General features: G+C 35.3%; 1 protein-coding gene across 2 annotated transcripts in view; it reads left to right on the top strand.

Annotated features, from left to right (window-relative positions):
- Ddx46 (DEAD-box helicase 46) overlaps positions 1–22,437 on the top strand; it is a 61,947-nt gene that overhangs the window by 23,175 nt on the left and 16,335 nt on the right. For both annotated transcript variants that reach the window (XM_077801337.1, XM_077801332.1), the window contains 6 exons: positions 1,479–1,561; positions 8,423–8,587; positions 9,097–9,259; positions 17,802–17,995; positions 19,124–19,261; positions 19,526–19,675. In XM_077801337.1, the coding sequence (XP_077657463.1) occupies positions 1,479–1,561; positions 8,423–8,587; positions 9,097–9,259; positions 17,802–17,995; positions 19,124–19,261; positions 19,526–19,675 (893 nt within the window). The remainder of the gene's footprint in view (positions 1–1,478; positions 1,562–8,422; positions 8,588–9,096; positions 9,260–17,801; positions 17,996–19,123; positions 19,262–19,525; positions 19,676–22,437) is intronic.

Here is a 22,437-nt window from a genome sequence, read left to right as displayed (position 1 = left end):
TACATATATTATCTTATTTGTTATTATAAAATTTAGGCTTTTTTCTTTGCAGTATCTAACAATACTAGATAAATTAAGATATTGCAGCTTCAAGAAATTTTACCTTTTGTAAATATTGCATGTTTTTAGCTCATATTGCTTTGTTAAATTATTCCCTATCAAAACTGTTACTAAACTGTTGACATTATTTAACTTCTGTGGAGAAAGGCCCTTCAAGATTTATAGAACTGGGCTTCCGAGACTTAAACCATCAAAGGTAGGTAATTTAATGCTGTTCCCAACCTTGCAAAACTAATTGGGGCTGCAAATGTTAGTGTGGAATACTTAAAATATTAGGAAGCACTTATTTTGGCTCATTTTTATTTTTTGATGAAAATGCTTTCAAAGATTTCCATTGCAGTATTCAGTATATACATACAAGGGTAATAAAAACCGAGTAATGCATGTTTCTAATAGCATTCTGCTTGAATTTCTGTATGAACTTAATTCTAATTCTACATGAAGTTGGCAAAGTGACATTGAAATGGTTTGATAAGTCATTGTGCTTGTATAGCCTACGAAAAGTTTTGGGATGACTGCTGATTAAATAATCCCTTGTTTTTTCTCAATGCTGCATTGATTAAATCTCCTGAAATTCATCTTGATTAATTTACCTTTTTCCTTTATCTGTCCTTATTGGTTTATCTTTAATAACTATTTTATATGTGTTTTGCCAGGTGATTGATTCAACAGTTGATAGCAGTGCTTTTATTAATTCTTTGGAAAAGGATTCCTGTGTATTTAGCTTTCACTGGTTAAGAAGCCAGGAACATTTATTTAAATCAGTAGGAACTCATTTATGTAAAATTGCAGTTGTAGCTTTTTATAGAAAAATAGAAAAATGTATTTATATAATGCATTTTGTATTTAAAGATTTTGTGTAATATGTTAGTTACCTAATGATGTTGAATACTTTCTCATTAATGGTTTGACCTGCCCATTTAAGGAGCTTCTAAATATAGGGAAAATACATGATAAAGTAAGATAAAGAGAAATTTTCTACATCTGAAGTAGTTAGCACTGGAGCTTGCTTTCCACACATACGCTGTAATCTCTAATATGTTTTTTTCTAGGTGATGCTGTCAAATAATGGCTGATGTGGCTCGATGCTTCATCTCAGTCTTAGTTTTATGATGTGTTTTGGAGAGGGCTGTTTTCTGAATTTTACAGGTTCTTCAGGCCCTATGATGGTATGCAAGAGACGAGTTTGACAAAATAAAGGGCCTCATATACCCATTGTCAGAAAGTATTTGTCACTAGATTTAAGACATTGTAGACCAAAATTTCTTTTCACTGTTTAAAGATAACCTAACCTACCCCTGTGGTTAAGTCAGGCATTTTAGTTCCCTTTACAGTTTTTTAAGTTCTTGGTAGTCATAAAATGACTTGTGACTGATTTTTAGTTTTTCTTTTTGTTTTTATTTTTCTTCTCATCTTAGGTCGGGTTACAAATCTTCGAAGAGTGACATACGTTGTTTTAGATGAAGCAGATAGAATGTTTGACATGGGTTTTGAACCACAGGTAATTGCTGAGTTTCTTAAATGTTTTGAAATGTAAATATGACTGTGTAACTGCCATAAGAATGAAATGTTTATGTGGTTTCTGAAATTCACACACATTTTTTTGCCTAGAAATATAGTATGTTAGGGACACATGGAATTAAAATAGATATTTATTTATGTTTCAGATTTCTTATAAAACTTGTTTAGGAGGTATTTATGCAGGCAACTCGTTAGTAGTCTAAAACCATCATAAATCAAACTAGAATTAGAAAATGGAACTGGAAACTGTCATGCTAAATGAAATAAGCCATTCCCAAAAATCCAAAGTTCAAATGTTCTCTCTGATATGTGGATGCTAACACACAATAAGGGGCAGGGGGGAAGAATAGAGGTTCATTGGATTAGACAAAGGGTAATGAAGGGAAGGGAACGGTGATAGGAAGAGGAAAGACAGTAGAAAGAATTGGACATGACTTTCCTATGTTCATGTGTGAATACACCACTAGTATAACATCTCATTCAACCACAAGAATGTGGTTTAATTAGAGTAAGTTATACTCTATGTGAGTATAATATGTAAAACTTTCTATAGTCACGTATAACTAAAAAGAAAAAATAAACAGAATTAGAGTACTAACCTTAAACTTTCGTATTTTCTAGTTACATTTTCTTTTCAAATAAATTCTTTTAATTTCTGCTTTTAACTACCCTCATGATCTAGGTAGCATGTTGTTATTTACATTCTCCAAACATAAAAACTAAGGTTTAGCCAGTTGCAGTGGTGCACGCCTATAATCCTATAATCCCAGTGGCTTGGGAGGCTGAGGTAGGAGGATTGAATTCAAAGCCAGCCTTAGCAATGGTTAGGTGCTTAGCAACTCAGTGAGACCCTGTCTCTATATAAAATGCAAAATAGGGCTGGGGATGTGGCTCAGTGGTCAAGCATCCCTGAGTTCAATCCCTGGTACCCAAAAATAAATAAATAAGATTCAAAGCATTTGACCAGCTTAGGTTTTTATATTTCTCTTACATGCAGTTTGGTCTAGTATAAGATTTCACTGATAGAAATTTATAAAGACTTTTTTTTTTGGTGGTGCTAGATATTAAATCCAAGGCCTTGTACATGGTAGTCAAATACTCTACCACTGTGCTATACTCCCAGCCTTGGAATCACATTTTGAAAGGTAGTAGAAATTTTTCTTAAAAAGAATAGCAATGTGTCAATGTGCTCTAATAAAAAATTTGTAATCTCAGACTGCAGTAACAGAAATGTCACCATTATGTTATTTGTACGTACTATGCACTAAAAAGAGCATACTATATTTTTCACCTACCAACTTATTCCTTTTCAATGGTTGAAAAATATATTAAAGTTATCTTAAATGTAAACATTTTATTTTCTACAAATTTTCTTAAATTCTTAGCAAAAGCAAACATGCCATTTAGGATCTCCTCTTAAATCTACTTACATTCTTTTCTCTAAAACATGCCACACCCTTAAAGCCAATAGATGAACTGGAAAACTTGTGGGTTTTTTTTATTTTTGTTTTTGTCTGTTGTATTATACTAGAGATAGAACTGAGGGGCACTTTACCACTGAAATATACCCCCAGCCCTTTTTATTTTTTATTTTGAGACAGTGTTGTAAAATTGCTAAGGCTAGCCTTGAATTTGCAGTCTTCCTGCTTCAGTCTCTAGTAGCTGTGTCTATGGGCATAAGTCACTGTGCCTGCCTAACCAAGAAACTAAAGAGAATCCAAGAAAATACTCCTGCTTGAGAGACTGAGGCAGGAGGTTCACCAGTTCAAACCCAGCCTCAGCAACTTAGCGAGGGCCTAAGCAACTCAGTGAGACCCTGTCTCTTAAAAAAGGGCTAGGGATGTGACTCAGAGGATAAGCACCCTTGGGTTCTATCTCTGGTACCAAAAAAAGGAAAATATTCTTCATGGGGCACAGTGGCACATTCCTGTAATCTCAACCTCTGGGGAAGCTAAGGCAGGAGTATTCCAACAAGATAAGCCTCAGTAGCTTTGTGGGACCCTCAGCAACTTAAGGAGACCTTATCAATATCACCTTTGCTGTTTTGAAAACATCCTATTATTTTCTATCTCCTTTCACACTCATAGGCTAAAATTAAATGAGTCCTACCTCTTATAGACAATTGTTATAAATATCCTTTAAAAGTTTAACCCATTCTTTTCTATGCTTAGACAGTGTGCAATATCTTTCTTTATTCTCCAGAAAATCATTTACTATTAGAAGCTTAATTAACAGCTTAATTACTCATCTGCATAATTATCTCAACTATAACTCTTAAACCACAAAAATGATCCCTGTGATTTTTTTTTTTTTTTTTGTGCTGGGGATTGAACCCAGGGTCTTGTACATGTGATGCAAGCACTCTTCTAACTGAGTTATATCCCCAGCCCTCCCTGTGATGTTAATATGTATTTTGGAGCCAGGTGTCATGGTGCATGTCTATAATTCCAATAATTTGGGAGGCTGAGGCAGAAGGATTGCAAGTTGGAGGCCAGCCTAAGCAACTTAGTTAGATCCTGTCTCAAAAAATAAAAAGGGCTGAGGATGTGGCTCAGTGGTTAAGTACTCCAGGGTTTAATCCCCAGTACCCCCCCAAAAAAAAAAAAAAAAAAAAAAAAACCACAAAACAAAAAACCCCAATATATGTTTTGGAAAAAATTTACCTTGATAGAGATCCAGAAAGTCAAAGATCAAATATTTTCTCTCATATGCATTAGCTAGTCCAAAATAAAGGGGAAAAAACAAAAAACCTTTGGGGGAAGGGGGTTCTATTAAAATAGAAGATCAGATCAGTGAAGTAGAGGAATTGAGGAAGAGGGAGGAGGGACAGGGTAAGGGAAGAACAATGGAAGTGAATCTAACCTAACTTTCCTATGTACATATTTTTATTTCCTATATACATATTTTTCTCTTTGTCTATTTTTTTAAATATATATTTCTTAGTTGTAGGTGGACATAATACCTTTATTTTATTTTTATGTGATGCTGAGGACTGAACCCAGTGTCTCATGTGCTCTAGGCAAGCACTCTGCCACTAAGCCACAGCCCATAGCCTTAGCAGTTTATCGAGGCCTTGGGAAACTTGGTGAGACCCTGTCTCAAACTAAAAAATAAAGCACCCTTAGTTTAATCCCAAGTTCCCTTGCCAAAAAAGATAATATTAGTATTTATAGCTAGTTGCCTGCATATTTCCTTTTATTGAGTTCTATAATACTTCATGTATCTGAAAGTTATTGTCTTGTGTTTTTTAATTTTACCTTGAAGACTTCCTTGTGCATTTCTTACAAAGCAGATCTAGTGGTCATGAGCTTTCTCAGCTTTTGTTTATTTGAAAGTGTTTTAATGTTTTTTTTGTTTGTTTTGTTTTTTTTGTCCTGCCTTCTCTCTTCCAGAGTTTTCTGGTGAGAAGTCTACTGATAGTTTGTTGAAGTTTACTTGTATATGACAAGCTGCTTCTTGTTGCTTTCAAGATTTTCTGTCTTGTCAGAAAGTTTGATTGTGATAAATCTTCAAATGAGTCTTTCTGGGTTCCTTTTACTTAAGACTTCATTAGCTTCTTGAATGTTTAAAGTCATGTTTTTCATTAAATTTGGGAAGTTTTTGTTTTTTAATTTATTTTTTGTAGTACTAGGGATTTAACCCTGGGGCATTCTACCACTGAGCTACATTTCCAATCCCATTTCTCTTTGACATATGGACTTGCTGAGTTGCCTTGTTCTCCAACTTGTTATCCTCCTGCCTCAGCCTCCTGAGTTGTTACCATTATAGGTAAGCACTACTGTGCTTGGCAAATTTAGGAAGATTTCAGGCATTCTTTTTCAAATTTTTTTCTGCCTTTCTCTCTTGTTTCTCCTTTTGGGACACCCATAATAGATATACTGTTCTGCTTGATAGTATCTCATGGGTTCCTTATGTTTCCTTTTTCTTTAACCTTTTTAATTTCTGCTTCTCAGATCTAATACTTTCCGTTACCCTATCTTCAAGTTTATTGATGCATTCTTCTGCATTCAAATCTGCCTAGATGACTAGTACATTTTTCATTTCTTGTACTTTATAGCTTCTTTTTAGGTTCTGTCTCGTTTTTGAAATTTCCATTTTGTTAATGAGTTGTTCTTGATTTTTCTCTATATCTTCCTGAAGCTTTTTTTTTTCCCGATGTGTGAGTATGTGTATGTGGTATTGGGGACTAACTGAGGGGTATTCTGTGACTGAGCTACATCCCCAGTCCTTTTAAAGTTTTATTTGAGAAATAGTCTTGATCTTGATGATAAGTTGCTCTGCCTGGCCTTCAACTTAAGATATTCCTGCCTCTACCTTTGAGTCACTGGGATTATAGGAATGCATTACTATGAGTAGCTCCTATAGTTGTTTTTGTTGTTGTTGTTGTTTGTTTATCTCCAACACAGTTGTTTTAAAGCATTTGTCTAATAGATCTGCCACCAGGTCATTTCCATGGACAGTTTCTGTTGATTAATTTTTTTCCTTTGAGTGGTCCATACTTTCCTGTTTGTATATCTTGCAAGATTTTGTTGATTTTGTTTTGTCATTTGAAACTAATAATGTGGTAACTCTGGGAATCAAGATTTTTTTCCCCCTTCTTAGAGTTTACTTTTGTTGTTGTTATTTTTATTGTTAAAGGCTGTATTTGTGCCAAGGGTTAGACTGAGGCATAAACTTAGTGTCTTATTTATTTTCTGAACCTGTAGCTTTTCCTGAGTGTTTGTGAGAATTTTCTTATTTTCCCTGTGTATTTGATTGTTTTTGAATGTCCTAGTCTTTTCATTAATCTTTTTTTTCTTTTTTGCCATAAAGTCTCATTATGTTGACCAGGCTAGTCTCAGATTCCTAGGCTTAAGTGGAACTCCAGTTCCAATTCCAGCTTCCTGAATAGCTGTTTTTTTTTTTTTAAATGTCCTAATATTAAATATTTGGGTACCAAAAGGGGAAAAGGAGGACAACACAAGGAAGGAAAAGTGGGTACTGAGCTTTAAATTGCCTGGAAGTCACTTGAGCTATAGGGAGAGGATCTCACAGTAAATTGGGGGGATGGGTGCAACAACAATAGACACTGTCTCTTTATTTATACATTAGTGATGTAAAGTAGCAATCAGAGCACAGATCCTTGATATTTGGAACACAAGGTCCTTCTTGGCAACTCTAAACTTCCAAAGCTACATGTACTCAGCTCTAGGAACATGTTCGGGGACCTCCCCTGCAATAGGGCAGGGGGCACAAAATATTGACTTCTACTGTGTTTAAAACTGAAGTTATTCATAATTTACCTCCAAAGATTTCCCCTGGAAGTCGTAAGCTTTCAGACCTCAAAAAAATCAGTACAGGGCTGAGACCTCAAAAAAATCAGTACAGTGGTAGAGTGCTTGCCTAGCACATGTGAGGCACTGGGTTTGATTCTCCAGTGCCACATTAAAAAAAAAAAAAAAAAAGTTGTGTCCATGTACAACTATATAATATTAAAAACAACAACAACAGTACAGTCACATCAGACAGATTCTACCATTAGAGTAGTTGTCAAAAGAGAGATGGGTTGTGGCTAAGTGTTAGAGTGTGTACCTAGCACATGCAAGGCCCTGGGTTCGATCCTCGGCACCGAATAAAAATAAATAATAAATAAAGTAAAGGTATTGTGTCCAACTACAACTAAAAAATAAATATTAAAAAAAAGAGAGACAGAAATATTTATACCTGGTACTTCCACGCTGCCATCTTCTCAGGATTCTCCTACTCTGTGCATGTATGTTTGGAACTGAAGGTTGAACTCAGGGGTACTTTACCACTAAGCTACATCCCCAGTTCTTTTAGGTTTTTTTTTTTTTTTTCCTTTTAATTTTGAGACAGGATTTCACTAAGTTGCTGAGGCTGGCCTCAAACTTAAGATCCTTTGCCTCCCCAGTCTCTGAAATTACAGGAGTATGCCACCGTGCATGGCTTTTTGTGTGTTTTTATTATTTTATATTCCTAGCACTTAGAACAATGCCTGCACTTCTTTTAGGTTTTTTTTTTTTTTTTCCTTTTAATTTTGAGACAGGATTTCACTAAGTTGCTGAGGCTGGCCTCAAACTTAAGATCCTTTGCCTCCCCAGTCTCTGAAATTACAGGAGTATGCCACCGTGCATGGCTTTTTGTGTGTTTTTATTATTTTATATTCCTAGCACTTAGAACAATGCCTGGCACTTAAGTGCTCAGTAAAAATAAGTTAAATAAATGAAGGAAAACAGTGATAGTTATAGGTTAATACCTTGCATCCTAGATATAGTTTGAAGATGAGACTACTGAATTTATTAATGGATTTTGGTGAGATAAGTGACAGAGAAGGATTTGTCAAAGATGGCATCTAGACTTTTGGCCTAAGTGTGTAGAATTTTTATTTCTTGAGATAGTTGGAGAGCAGCAAATTGGGGAATAAAGTGAATTGTCATATTCTAAGGTTACAAGTTTAAAAGTTATTGAAATACTTTTTTAAAAGTAACTGAATGGGGCTGGAGTTGTGGCTCAGTGGTAGAGCACTTGCCTAGCATGTGTGAGGCCCTGGGTTTAATTCTCAGCACCACATATAAATAAATGAATAAAAAATAAAAGTATATCAACATCTAAAAAAATATATATATTAAAAAAAAAGTAACTGAGGGCTGGGGCTATGGCTTAGTTGGTAGAGTGCTTGCCTTGCATGCACAAGGCCCTGGGTTCGATCACCAGCACCAAAAATAAATAAATAAATAAAAGTAACTGAAAAACATTTGTTCTCAAAGGTTTCTTAACTTTAACATTGCATAAGCTTTGGAGTCTGTTATATTTACCATATTTATTTGTGTTGTTTTCTCAGGTCATGCGCATTGTGGATAATGTCCGTCCTGATCGACAGACGGTTATGTTTTCAGCTACTTTCCCCAGAGCTATGGAAGCTTTGGCTCGTAGAATCTTGAGTAAACCCATTGAAGTACAGGTTGGAGGCAGGAGTGTGGTTTGCTCAGATGTGGAGCAACAAGTGGTGGGTATTGTTGTTAGGAAATCCCTAGTTTCCTTGATATGTAGGCAGGTTGTGTGATCTTTTTGGGATCGGTGTTTGTGAGGTGGATAGATAATTTTTAAAATTAAGTGGTCTGCATTCATTGCAGGCTTCAGTATTTTGCCAGGTATATTTGACTGTGCTATTATGTGGAAGTGACTATTTAAAATACTCTTTTTGGTTTCTTTCATCAGAGATGGGGTAGATAGAAATGTAACACACCTGTCTTAATCTTTGATTACTTATGAAGTTAAGAGATGAGCAAACAGATGATTGCTTGCTCATATTTGCAAAATTTTTATTCCCTAAAGATTTATAATTTTTTTAACTTACTTGCTTTTCAGTTAAAGTCAGCATTTTCCTAGCCCTTCCTTAAAATATAGAATTATCTTGAATTATTTTGTATTCACCACACACTAAATGAGTATTTCTGTCCAAAGGTTGTGTTTGCATTTTTATTCCAATAACTTGGTGTAATTTGGTGTTTTCAGATTGTGATTGAAGAAGAAAAGAAATTCTTGAAGTTACTTGAGCTTCTAGGCCATTATCAAGAATCAGGATCTGTCATTATATTTGTGGATAAGCAGGAACATGCTGATGGTCTATTAAAGGATTTAATGAGAGCATCTTACCCTTGCATGTCTCTTCATGGAGGTAATGTTTAAGCTCTGTGGTATAATCTGAATGATAATATTTGCTTTGTTCTCTGTAATTTAGAATTGTTTTATATTATTTATCTCAGTTTTTACTGAGCTTTCTGGGATCCTCAATCATATTAGAGATAAAGTAAATGAGACAGGCATACATTGGATTTTTGTGTAACTTTAGATATAACTTCAGCATTTTTATGTATATGTGGGGCTTAGAACACATGTGAAACAGGTACAGTTTGAATTACCCTCATCAAGCAGGTATTCTGGCTGTCTGGCTTTTTACTTCACTACTTTGGAATTTAGAGGCAACGCTCTTTAATTTTCTTATAATTCTGCAATTTGGGCAGAATTTGACATATATATCTACTCTGTGTTTCATGCTTTGTAGCTTATTCGGGGTTTGAGTAGGGTGGCTCAGTGGGGCTTATGATCTACTTTCAATTTGCCTCACTTATGTGGCTGGCAAGTTGGCACTGGCTCTTGACTAGGACATCAGTCAAGCTATTGGCTAGGGATTCTTGTGGGCTATTAGGTTTTTTAAAGCCCAAGACAAGAAACAGAATCTGGCATGCTAATAGGGACAGTCCTGGGAATTAACAGAGTTTTTATTTCTTCTGTGTACTATAGGTCAAAATAGTCCCAAGACGGGTCCAGATTTAGGGGGATGGAGGTATAGATTCCACCTCTTAACAAGAGAGTATCTTACCACATGCAGAAGATAATGTGAGACAGGAGATACTTTTTGTTGTCATCTTTGGAATATAGAGTCTACCATACCTGGCTTCATGTGGGATGAAATTAAATGGGCTTGTATTCCTTTAACTTTGTAAAAGTGTTTGTTTTATTTCCTATGCTGGGGATTGAACCCATAACCTTACGTACACTAGCCAAGGACTCTGCCTCTGAGATACATCACTAACAGGGTTAGGTTAGTTTTACCTTCTTACCTCCTCCTCCTCCTCCTTCTTTTTTTTTTTTTTTTTTTGGTACTGGGGATTGAACCCAGAGATATTTAACCACTGATCCACATCTCCAACCACCCCCCACCTTTTTAAATAGTTGTAGATGGACAGTGTGCCTTTATTTTATTTTATTCATTTATGTGGTGCTAAGGATTGAACCCAGTGCCTCACACATGCTAGGCAAGTGCTCTGCCACAGAGCTACAGCCCCAGCGCCCTCAGCCCTTTTTTATATTTTATTTAGAGCCAGGGTCTCTCTGAATTGCTTAGTGCCTCAGGTTTGCTTTGAACTTTTGATCCTTCTGCCTCAGCCTCCTGAGCTGCTGGGATTATAGCATGTGCCACTGTGCCTGGCTGATTAGTCAACTTTTAATGTTTTAAAATGAGTTATATTTTCCTTTTTTTAAAAAAAAATGGTAAATATACATTAAACAAATTTTCCCTTTTTAACCATTTTATTGATTGATTGATTGATTGATTGATATGATCCAGGGGCACTTAACCACTTAGCCATATCCTTAGCCTTATTTCTTTTTAATGTATTTTGTTTTACACAATACCTTTATTTTATTTTTATGTGGTGCTGAGGATCAAACCCAGTGCCTCACCCATGCAAGGTGTGCGCTCTATCACTGAGCCACAACTCCAGCCTCCTTATTTTTTATATTTTATTTAGAGGTAGGGTCTTGCTAAGTTGTTTAGGGCCTTGCTAAATTGCTGAGGCTGGCTTTGAATGTGTAATCTTCCGGCCTCAGCCTCCTGAGTCATGGGATTACAGGCATGTGCCACCATGCCTGGCTCAGATTTCCATTTTAAGGCTAAATAATATGCCATTATTTTTATATACCACATTTTCTTTATTTACCTGTTAATGGAGACCTGGGTATCCTTTTGGCTATTATGTATGATTGACTGAATGTGATGTACAGGTATCTTGTGTAATGTCTTCACTTACTTTGGATGAATGCCTTGGAATGGAATTGGTATGGTAATTCTGTATTTAAGTTTCTGAGGAACTATCAAATTGATTTCCACAGTGGCTGTACCATTTGATATTCCCACCAGCAATGCACTGGGGTTCCAATCTCTCTCTTGTCTTGGCTAACACTTGCTGTTTTCCTTTTTGTTTTTTGGTGGTTTTTTGTTTGTTTGTTTGTTTGTTTTGATAATAGCCATACTAGTGGGTGTTATGTCAAATCTCATGACTCTGATTTGTATTTCTCTAATAAGATGTTAAGCATCTTTTTAATGTCATTATTGGCTATTTGTATTTCTTATTTGGAGAAATGTATGTTTGAGCCCTTTATCCAGTTTTTAACTGGCTTGTTTTGTTTTTTGCTATAGGGTTTCTATGTTCTGTATGATAATGTGTTACCAGCTATATGATTTGCAGATGTTTTCTCCCATTCTGTGAATTTCTTCTCTTTAGATAGGGTCTTTTGAGTACCAAAGTTTTACATTTAGAATCTCAGTTTATTTTCTTTTTGTGTCTGTGCATTTGTTGTCATATCAAGGAAATCATTGCCAATCATTGCCAAATCCAAGATTATGAAAATTTTATCCTTCTAAATGTTTTATAGTTTATTAGCTCACGTGTTTAGAACTTGGTGGGGTTTTTTTGTCCTTTTTTTTTTTTTAATCAACCCAGCCTGGTCTTGAACCCACTGCAGCCTCCCTTATGACTGGGAGGTACTACAAGTGTAGTGTGTGCCACTATCACCCAACTTGATATATTTTTATTTAATTTTTATATATGATGTAAGATAGGGTTCAAGCTTTTGCATCTGGCCTCCTTTACCATTAATTAATTAATTGACTGTATATGTGAGGATTCTCTTCTGGGCCTTGCTCATCTCCATTGGTTTATGTCTGTTGTATGCCAAAGTCTTTCTTTATAATTTGACTTTTTTTGCTTTTAGTATTTTTAAAGAGCATTTCTAGGTTCATAACGAAGTTGAGCAGAACTTTGGGTTGAGAACTTAGGTTTCTCACATACCTTTAGCCCCTCCCCCAGCCTTCTTCACTGTTAAAATCCTTGCATCAGAATGGTACCATTGTTAAAAATCAACAAACCTACATTGACACATCACTGACATACAAAGTCCGTAGTTTATACTAGGGTTCACTGTTGGTGGTGTACTTTCTATGGATTTTGACAAATTTATATTGATTTTTGTCCATCATTATAGTATCATGCAAGATAGTTTTCAGTGTTCTAAAAATCCTTCATCACACTCTTCCCCTTAACATTGGCAATTATTAATCTATTCACTTTCTCTAGAAAGCATTGCATTTACTTTTTAAATTAATCTCAAATCACTAGTATAACTAATACTGATACATATAACTTTTATTTTTGCCATATTGGCCTCATTATCTTAAAAATGTTTTTGTTGCTATTTGCTGCAAAGCTTCTAGTCCAGAACTTTAGTAATTCTATACATTTGAAACATGGGCTCAGGTTTCTTACCTGTGATAATTTTCTTTCTGCTGTTTGTTATTCTGTATATCTTAATTTAAAAAAATTAGTTGTAGATGTACACAATGCCTTTATTTAATGTATTTAGTTATTTTTTGGTACCAGGGATTGAACTCAGGGGCACTCGGCCACTGAGCCACATCCCTGGCCCTATTTTGTGTTTTATTTAGAGACAGAGTCTCACTGAGTTGCTTAGCACCTCACCATTTCTGAGTCTGGCTTTGAATTCATGATCCTCCTGTCTAAGCCTCCCCAGCTTCTGGGATTACAGGCGCGTGCCACTGCACCCGGCTAAAGTATTTATTTTTATATGGTGCTAAGGATCGAACCCAGTGCCTTATATGTGCCAGATAAGCGCTCTACCACTGATCTATAACCCCAGTCCTATAGTTCTTAATTTTAAATGTTTTGTTTAAAACTGGTTTGTCCATGTATGTTTGAGAAGTGTGGGTATTGATGTGTCTGAAATGCATGGGTTTTTTTTTGTTTTGTTTTTTTAATTTTTAGTTGTAGTTTGACACAATACCTTTATTTTATTTATTTATTTTTATGTCGTGCTGAAGTTTGAACCCAGGTTCTTGAACATGCTAGGCAAGCACTGTACCACTGAGCCACAACCCCAGCCCCTGAAATGTATGTTAATTATTGTTTTTACCTTTGTAGAAGAAATAAATACAAACAGCAAAACATATGGTCCATTCTTGCTAGAGTTATTAGAATTGCTAAAAATATTTATGTCTTTGGAATGTGACTAAACAAGAGAGAATATATTGAATATGTTCATTTGTGAGGATGCACACTATGGTATATTTATTCTTTGAAGATTGATCTGCATAAATGGCCAGTCTTGTTGACAAAACTAGCATTTAATGACTTGATAGCTCTTTATTTATGTTTATTCTGTATATAGTGAGGGGGAAACTCAGAGATATAAGACTGTCTTCTATAGAGCTGCCTGTAGCTGCTCAGGTCTGGAGGGGATAGGGTAAGTGGTGGGAGATAATAGGAGTGTGAATTGTATGTTCTACCCACTGTTAGCACTCAACCTGAGAAAAATTTCTCAGTACAACAGTCAAAACATTTCATGATTGCTTGACTTTTTCATTAAGAGATTTGCCAGGACAAGACAATTGTGGTTTATGAACAAAATACATGAAGAACATGTTGTTCTTAATACTATGTTTTTTTACTTATCACATGCCAACATTCACTTAAGGTGGATTAAAGAATGAAAGAAGAGATCTGAAACTATTTTGATTAAACCATGACTGAAAATTCTATTTTGTCAGTCATCCATGTCTTCATTTTTGCATTAATATTGAATAATTAAAATTTTTCTTGAAAACATCCTTGGAGTAATATGGTGAACTAAATTTGGAAAGCATTCCAGTGGTTTCTGCTTCCTCATAATTATGGTGTAAAAGAACAAAGACTTTCTGGAGGACAAAATGCTTCTTTGAGGTCTTTGACATGCACTATTAGTATTGATTTTTTTTTTTAATTTTTTATTTGTTTTAATTATACATGACAGTAAAATAGCACTTATATACTTTGATATATCATACATAGATGGGATATAATTTCTCATTTTTCTGAGTATACATATTGTAGAATCACATTGATCATATAGTCACATACATACATAAAGTAATAATGTCTGTTTTATTCTATTATCTTTCTTATCTCCGTATCCCCTACCTTCCCCTCCTTTCACTTCCCTCTACCTAATCTAAGGTAACACTATTCTTTTTTTTTTTTTTTACATTACAATTTTTCATATCTCTGTTTGTATATAAGGTATGTTGATACCCAATTCAAGTCTTCATACATGTACTTTGTATAATGATGACCATCACATTCCACCATCCTTGTTAATCCCCTTCCCTCTTCCTTTCCCCCTCACTCCTCTTCTCTATCTAGAATTAATCTAATCCTCCCATGCTTTCCCTCCCTACCCCACTATGAGTCTCCCCCCTTATATCAGAAAAACTTATGTAAGAAAGCCCATTCCAAAGTATTGATTTTTTTTTTGTTTTTTTGCAAATAACAGAAAATATTAACTCAATTGCCTTAAATTGTGAGGAAATTTTATTGTTTCACACAATGCAAAATCTCAAGGCAAAGTGATTCCAGATTTACATTTTGAATCCCAGTTTACTTTTTCCTTTTGTTTCTGTGCATTTGTTGTCATATCGAAGAAATCATTGCCAAATCCAAGGTTATGAAAATTTTATTCTTTGTTTTTCTTCTAAAAGTTTTATAGTTTTAGCTCGCATGTTTACAACTTGAAGAGGTTTTTTTTTTTTTTTTGTCCTTTTTTCCCTTGTTTTGAAGTCAGCTCAAGTTGGTCTTCCAGCAGAAAGGCTGTGCAAATGCAGTCATCAACTTCCAGAGAAAACAAGTTTAAAGAGAGAGACTATTTCTATGTATGTGTATGTCACATGTATACACCCTGCCTCTATCCCCCTTTTTTTCTTTTCACAGTATTGGGGATTGAACCTAGGGCAGTCTACCATGGAGCTACATCCCCACCCCTTTTTTATTTTGAGACAGGGTTTGCTAAGTTGCCCAGGCTGGTCTCAAACTTGCAATCCTCCTGCCTTAGCCTCCCAAGTTGCACAAGCCACCATACCTAGCTCTCCTAATTTTTAATTACCAAAATTTTCAAACAGAAAATCTGAAAAAAATTATATAGTGAACACCCTTATTTATAGTAGATTCTACAAGTAACATACGTGTGTGTGTGTGTAAACACACACAGCCTTGTGTATTCTAGGCAAGCTCTCTACCACTGAGCCCATGCCTCTAGCCTCTAGGTGTAGAGCACTTGCCTAGCATTTGTGAGGCACTTGGTTGAATTCTCAGCAACACATAAAAATAAAATAAATGAAGGTGCATCAGCAACTAAAAATGTGTGTGTGTGTGTGTGTGTGTGTGTGTGTGTGTGTGTGTGTGTGTGTGTGTATCTGGGCCTTGTGGCACATGCCTGTAATCTCCGCGGCTCTGGAGGCTGAGACAGGAAGATTACAAGTTCAAAACCAGCCTCAGCAAAAGCGAGGTGCTAAGCAACTCAGTGAGACCCTGTCTCTAAATAAAATTTAAAATCGGGCTGGGGATATGACTCAGTAGTTGAGTGCCCCTGAGTTCAATCCCCAGTACAAAAAAAAAAAAAAAAAGATATAAAACCTCATAAATTTTCCTGTCAATCCCTGTTCCTACCCCAAGAGCCAACCACTTCAAATATTTTTTTCCACATAGATTAGTTTTATTTGTTTTAGAATTTCAGACAAATGGAACCATATAGGATGTACTGTTACTTTTTAAGAGGTAACATGTTTTTTGAGATTTGTCCATGTTGTTGAGTGTATCAGTTCTTTATTGCTGAATAATATTCTAGTCATTTCTTTGGGGCACATAGGCTGTTCCCAGGATTTCGTCTACTTAACCACCCCCATAGAATACACCATTATCAGTATATAGAACTTTCCATTACCCCACAAAACTCTCTCATCTTGTCCCTGTAAAGGTAAAGGTAATTAGAAAGGCACCCCCTACCCTGGTTTGTAACATCTGGCAAACTTTTGGCCTTTTTTGCTCTCTTTTCTGTGGGTTTTGTTTGCTGTGCTGGGGGCACTGCTACTTTCTTACAAGAATTTTTGTAAGTGATATCAGCACATAACCTTTTTACAGTTGGCTTTTTTTTTATTATTATTCAACATAATAACTGAGATTCACCTAAGTTGTTGCCTAGCTTGTTTTATTTACTGTCGTATTTGTTTATTTTGTATTCATTTGTATGGCTGTGTCACTTCTTATTCATCCATTTAAGAACATTTTGATTATTTCTAGATTTTAAAATTAAATGAGGGCTGGGGATGTGGCTCAAGTGGTAGCACACTTGCCTAGCATGTGTGAGGCACTAGGTTCGATTCTCAGCACCACATAAAAATAAAATATATTGTGTCCACCTAAAAAAAAAAAAAAAAAAACTAAAGAATTAAAAAAAAATAAATGAGCTGCTGTTAAATATTCAAGTAAAGATTTTTTATGTGAATGTAGAGGGTCATATGGTAAATGTATCTGTGAATGGTTTACTTCATGTATATTTTGTTCATTTAACTTCTAGAATCTGCATTTATGTCTTATCTAATTTGGGAAATTTATGGCTTGTTATTTCTTTAATTTTTTTCCTACCTTCTCTCCTTTTTTGTGACTTCAGCTTTGTGTGTTTTACCTTTTAAAGTTATCTCATATGTGATGTATTCAGTCTTTTTTAGCTTCCCTCTCTTTGTAATTCAGATTGTATAATTATCATTTTTTTCTTTATCTTCTTCTTTATCATTTTTAACCTTCAGTTAAGTCCCTCTGATGAGGATTTGTTGTTTTTATTTTATGGTGCTAGGAATCAAGCCCAGGACCTCATGCATGATGCATGATAGGCAGGTGCTTTACTGCAAAGCTGTAACCCCAGCTCTTATCCAGTGAATTTTTTTTTTTTTATTATTCAGTTGTATTTTGTGTACATGTGTGGTACTGGGTATTGAACCAAGGGCCTCATGCATGTATTTTGTTAGTCCTAAACTTTCCAGTGGTTTCTTGTCTACATTTTCTTGTGGGTTTTTTTTTTGTTGTTGTTGTTTTGTTTTAGATTTTCAAGACATTTATTATAAGCATTAAAAAATCCTTGATCATAGTTATTATAGGTGCTTGAAAAATCTTTATTAAATATAACATCTGTGTTATTTTGATGTCAGTCTCTAATGATTATTTTCTGTTGATTTTGTTTCAGGTTTTTCTGTTTGTATGCCTAGTAATTTTTGGTTTTACACTGAACTTTGTGAATAACACATTGTAAATATTCTGAATTCTCTTATGTTCTGAAGTTCCCACCCCACTGCATCCCTACAGCCTCCCAAGTTGCAGGGATTATAGGCAGGTACAGCCACACCCAACTCACCATTGAATTGCTGTAGTCTTTTATTTTTATAGTGTAGACATTGTAGGTGTGGATTTGTTTTTCCTCCACATTTAGATTCTTTCTCTGTCAAAGGGAATGGGAAATTTAATTTGAACATGTTTTATAGTTTTTCTCTTTACTTGCAGGTATTGATCAATATGACAGAGACAGTATTATAAATGACTTTAAGAATGGGACCTGCAAACTTCTTGTGGCCACCTCTGTTGCTGCCCGAGGTCTAGATGTGAAACATTTGATTCTTGTAGTAAATTACAGCTGCCCCAATCATTATGAGGATTATGTGCACAGAGCAGGACGGACTGGAAGAGCAGGCAATAAAGTAAAAACAATTTTTAAATACTTGATTTCCTTTATGTTACAATATAGGCACTTCTTTAGTGTTTTAAGGACTAGCTAATAGGAGTTATAGGGACAATTTGAAAAACCTTTGATTATCAGGGTTATGTGGAATGGATGATGTTAATCATTTACACACACACACACACACACACACACACACACACACCTAAGTCTTATTGAAAGGATGTGCTATCTCGATATTGTTTAACAGTTGTGTCTCCTTTTAGATTTTTCGCCCTTGTCTAACAATTTGTATATACGCATATACATGTAAGTACATAGGCTGAGATGTTTTGTGGCCTTTTTTTTTTTTAAACATGAGATCATAAAATAGACCTACCCACATACACATCACACATAGATATATATGTTCACACACACACACACACCCCTTTTTTTTTAAACTGGGCTAGGGATCAAATCCAATGCCTTCTGCATGTCAGGCAAGCGCTCTGGCACGGAGCTACATGTCCAGCCTTTTTAATTTTATTTTAATAGTATTTGGAGGCAGCGTCTTGCTAAGTTGCTGAGGCTAGCTTCAAACATGCTGTCTTTCTGCCTCAGCCTTTCTAGTTGCTGGGCTTACCAGAGTATGCTGCTGTGCCTACCCTCTTTTATTAGTCTTAAAGAAATATACAGAATGCTATATCCTAGGAAGTTAATATGTGTTAAAGTGGTATAGCATGTAGTAAAAAGAAGATGATATTAAGCATAAAAGAGAAAAATTAATGAAATTAATATGGTAATGCAATTGTTTATTTGTGTCAAGTTTCATTTTTTTTTAATTACAAAGAAATTAGATATTTTCTTGTTTTATGTATCTTTTTTGGGGTGGGGAGTGTTGAGCCTGGGACCTTGCACATTTTACACAAGTATTCTACCACTGAACCACATGCCAGGCTGCTTATTTTATTTTTAAATGTTGAAATTACATATTTTCCTTTGAACTATTTAAGAATTTAATAGGACTCTTTTGTGGCCTTTAAAGTTCTTTAGTGTTGGTGTCAGTCTCAAGAGGATTTATTAGGTGGATCATATTTAATTTACTTTTGATCTAAGTAGGATTTGTCTTATTAATATCTAATAATTTTACTTCATCATTCTTTAGGGATATGCCTATACTTTTATCACAGAAGATCAAGCTCGCTATGCTGGTGACATAATTAAAGCTCTTGAATTGTCAGGGACTGCAGTACCTCCTGATCTAGAGAAACTTTGGAGTGATTTCAAAGATCAACAGAAAGCTGTGAGTTTTTTAACTTGTTTCTTTTATGCAAATCATAATGTGAATACTTGATACTTGGACATCTTGATGGACTGTTTTGATTTATTTCTTTAAAGAGGAAAAAGTAAAAACAGTTCTCTTTCTTTGCTTGAATTTAATGTTTTATAAAGTTCTGTAGAGTTCTTCATTTTTCTTACAGACTAGGTGAAGCATTTCTGTTAAATTTGCAGGTACCACTTTGGAAAATATTTAAAATCTCTAATTTTAAAAATTTTTCTTTGAAAGGAAGGAAAAATAATTAAAAAGAGTAGTGGGTTCTCTGGTAAGGGATTCAAATTTGATGAAACCGAACAAGCTTTGGCTAACGAGAGGAAGAAATTACAAAAAGCGGCTCTTGGTCTGCAAGATTCAGATGATGAGGATGCTGCAGTTGATGTAAGTATATTCTAAGTTTCACTAACATCTATTGAAGTAATTATCCCTTCTATGCTAGAGGGCTGACCATAGGCTTCTTGAGGGAACCAGTCCCTAGAAACCTTGGCATGTACCCTCCCAATATTATTTTCTCTTTGTGTATTTTTATTTACTTATTTTTCCCTTCTCAACAACAGTTTGTAGAAATATTTTCATTTTAGAAGTTTACTTATATTATTCGTGATGACTTCATAACATTATATGGATATTTCAGAATTGAATGAATTAAACACCTGTTTTTGAATGTATGGATTATTTTCATGTATTCACTATTTGGAATATAGCTATTATAAACTATATTTCATTGTTCATTCTTGTACATATAACTTTTGCACACCCACTAGATTACCTCTTGAGGATTAGTTAATCCTCCCGTACATTTAAAAATATTGTATTAGTATTATTTTTTGTTGTTGTTACTGTTGCTATGTTGATACCGGGTCTCTTTCCTTGGGCTCATGTGATCCTTCTTCCTTGCCTCCTCAATAGCTGGGACTATAGGTCCATGCTACTGCACCCAGCTATCAATGTTTTTTATTCTTTTTAAATTGAGTAATTATCAAATAGCTTTATTAATAGTAATACTCAGAATTTATTGAGTGCTACTAAGTAGCACATGCTGTGCCAAGTGCTTTACCAGGGATGTTTCATTACTTCCTCACAGTTGGCATATAAAGTACATACTCAAAATATTTGCCATTTTATAATCGAGCAGACTGAGGGTTAGAAAGAAATAATAACCTTTTCAGGTTTACACAGCTAGTATTATTCTTATTAAAGCCTATATTCTTAGCAGGTTAAGGTTTTCAGAGTGTGGTTTTACAGCATTAGAAAAGAATTGTTACCATTATAATTTTGGAAAATCTGTCTAGTATATACAAATAATGCACGTCCAAGGATATGAAAAATTCTTTTTTTTTTCTTTTTCCTTTTTGAGTACCAGGGATTGAACTTGGGGCACTTGACCACTGAGCCTCATCCCTAGCCCTATTTTGTATTTTATTAAGGGTCTCACTGAGTTGCTTAGCCTCGCTAAATTGCTGAGGCAGGCTCTGAACTCTCGATCCTCCTGCCTCTGCCTCAGCCTCCCTCACTGCTGGGATTACAGGCATGCGCCACCACACCCAACCTGAAAAATTCTTAAGGAAGACCATTTAACTTTGGTTAAGCTAGAACATTTTCAGTACATTGATCATACCACAGTTTGTTTGTTTTTAAATTAGATTAAACCTTATTTTGCTTATGGGAATTAGGAATTCAATTTCATCTTTGCATTGAGGAAATGGAGGCTCTGTGAAAGTATTTGGGTAATCCCAGTGGCTTGGAAGGCTGAGGCAGGAGAATCGAAGGTTCTAAGCAAGCTTTAGCAAAAGGGAGGCACTAAGCAACTCGGTGAGATCCTGTCTCTAAATAAAATACAAAATAGGGCTGGGGTTGTGGCTCAGTGGCCAGGTGCCCCTGAGCTCAAACCTCAGTACCAAAAAAAGAAGGTATTTGATCTAGATCTACCCAGGGAAGTAAGCCTAACCAGGACCAGAGCCCAGCTCTCCCATTATCCCAAGGTCATTTCTTTTTAGTTTACCTACTATCTCAAAATTCAAAAAAATCCATTTTTAATTACCTATTACTGTGTAAGAAATCAATACAAAACTTAGCGGTTTAAAATAATAAGCAGTTATTATCTCATAGTTCCTGACAGGCAGGAATGGGTGTTTAGCCAACTACTTCTGGCTTGGACTTTCAAGCCAGGTGGTTGGCCCAGTCCCCTGATGGTTTGACTGAGGCTTCTATGATGGCTCACTCACTTTGATATTTACAGGATGCCTTTGTTCTCTTCTCTGTCTGTGTGTCCTCAGGCAGCTGGCTTCCTCCATAGAGTGATCCAAGAAAGAGGAGAGGAAGCTTTAGTGCCTTTTATGACTAGTCTTTGAAGCTACACACTGTCACTTCCCATTTTCTTCTATTAGAAGTCACTGAGTTCATCTCACACTCAAGGGGAGGCTTTACTTCTTAAGTAATTTGTAGCTGTATTTTCAGACCATCTCTTATTACTTTTTTATATTACTTTTTAACAGTTTTAAAAATCTTGTGATTAAATATTTGATTGTTTCTTTGGTCATTAAAGTAATATAGAACTTAAGAGAAAAAAAGTGAGTAAAGCCCAAAATAAAATCATTCCTATTGATAAAGGACCATCCACATTCTCCATTCCTGATTTAACATATTTGTTTAGATTTTTATATCATATGTGCTGTTTAATTTAAAACAGCTTTACTAAGCCAAATGTTAGGTTTAAAACTAGTTGATAATTAAAATTTTTGCATAGATAATGAAAAGCTGTTGACTATTTCAGTAAAAGGGCTTTCTAAATTAACCTTATATATCTTTAACCTCAGAGAAACTTTTCTCTGCATTTGAGATTGAGAAGATAAAGCCTTATTAATCTAACGTGGATTTATGAGGGAATTTGTGTTTCTAATCAGTGCCATCAGTCATTGTTGGGCAAAAAGCAGGCTTTTAAAAGAAGTACAATAACTAAGCATGATGGCTGGTGCCTGTAGTCCCAGCAATTCAGGACTCCTAGGCATGTGGATCACTTGAGCCCATGAGTTGTAGCCCAGGCTGGACAACGACCCTGTCTCAAAGAGAAAAGAAAGTGCACTGCATGAGGGCTCATGTGAGTTCTGGAGCGCTGAGGCCTTCAGCACTGCTCTTAAACCTTT

Source organism: Urocitellus parryii, chromosome 1, assembly GCF_045843805.1.
Source record: "Urocitellus parryii isolate mUroPar1 chromosome 1, mUroPar1.hap1, whole genome shotgun sequence".
In the NCBI taxonomy this organism is placed as follows: Eukaryota; Metazoa; Chordata; class Mammalia; order Rodentia; family Sciuridae; genus Urocitellus; species Urocitellus parryii.
The sequence above is the reverse complement of the archived record's forward strand: the minus strand, read 5'-3'. Positions and strand labels throughout refer to the sequence as shown.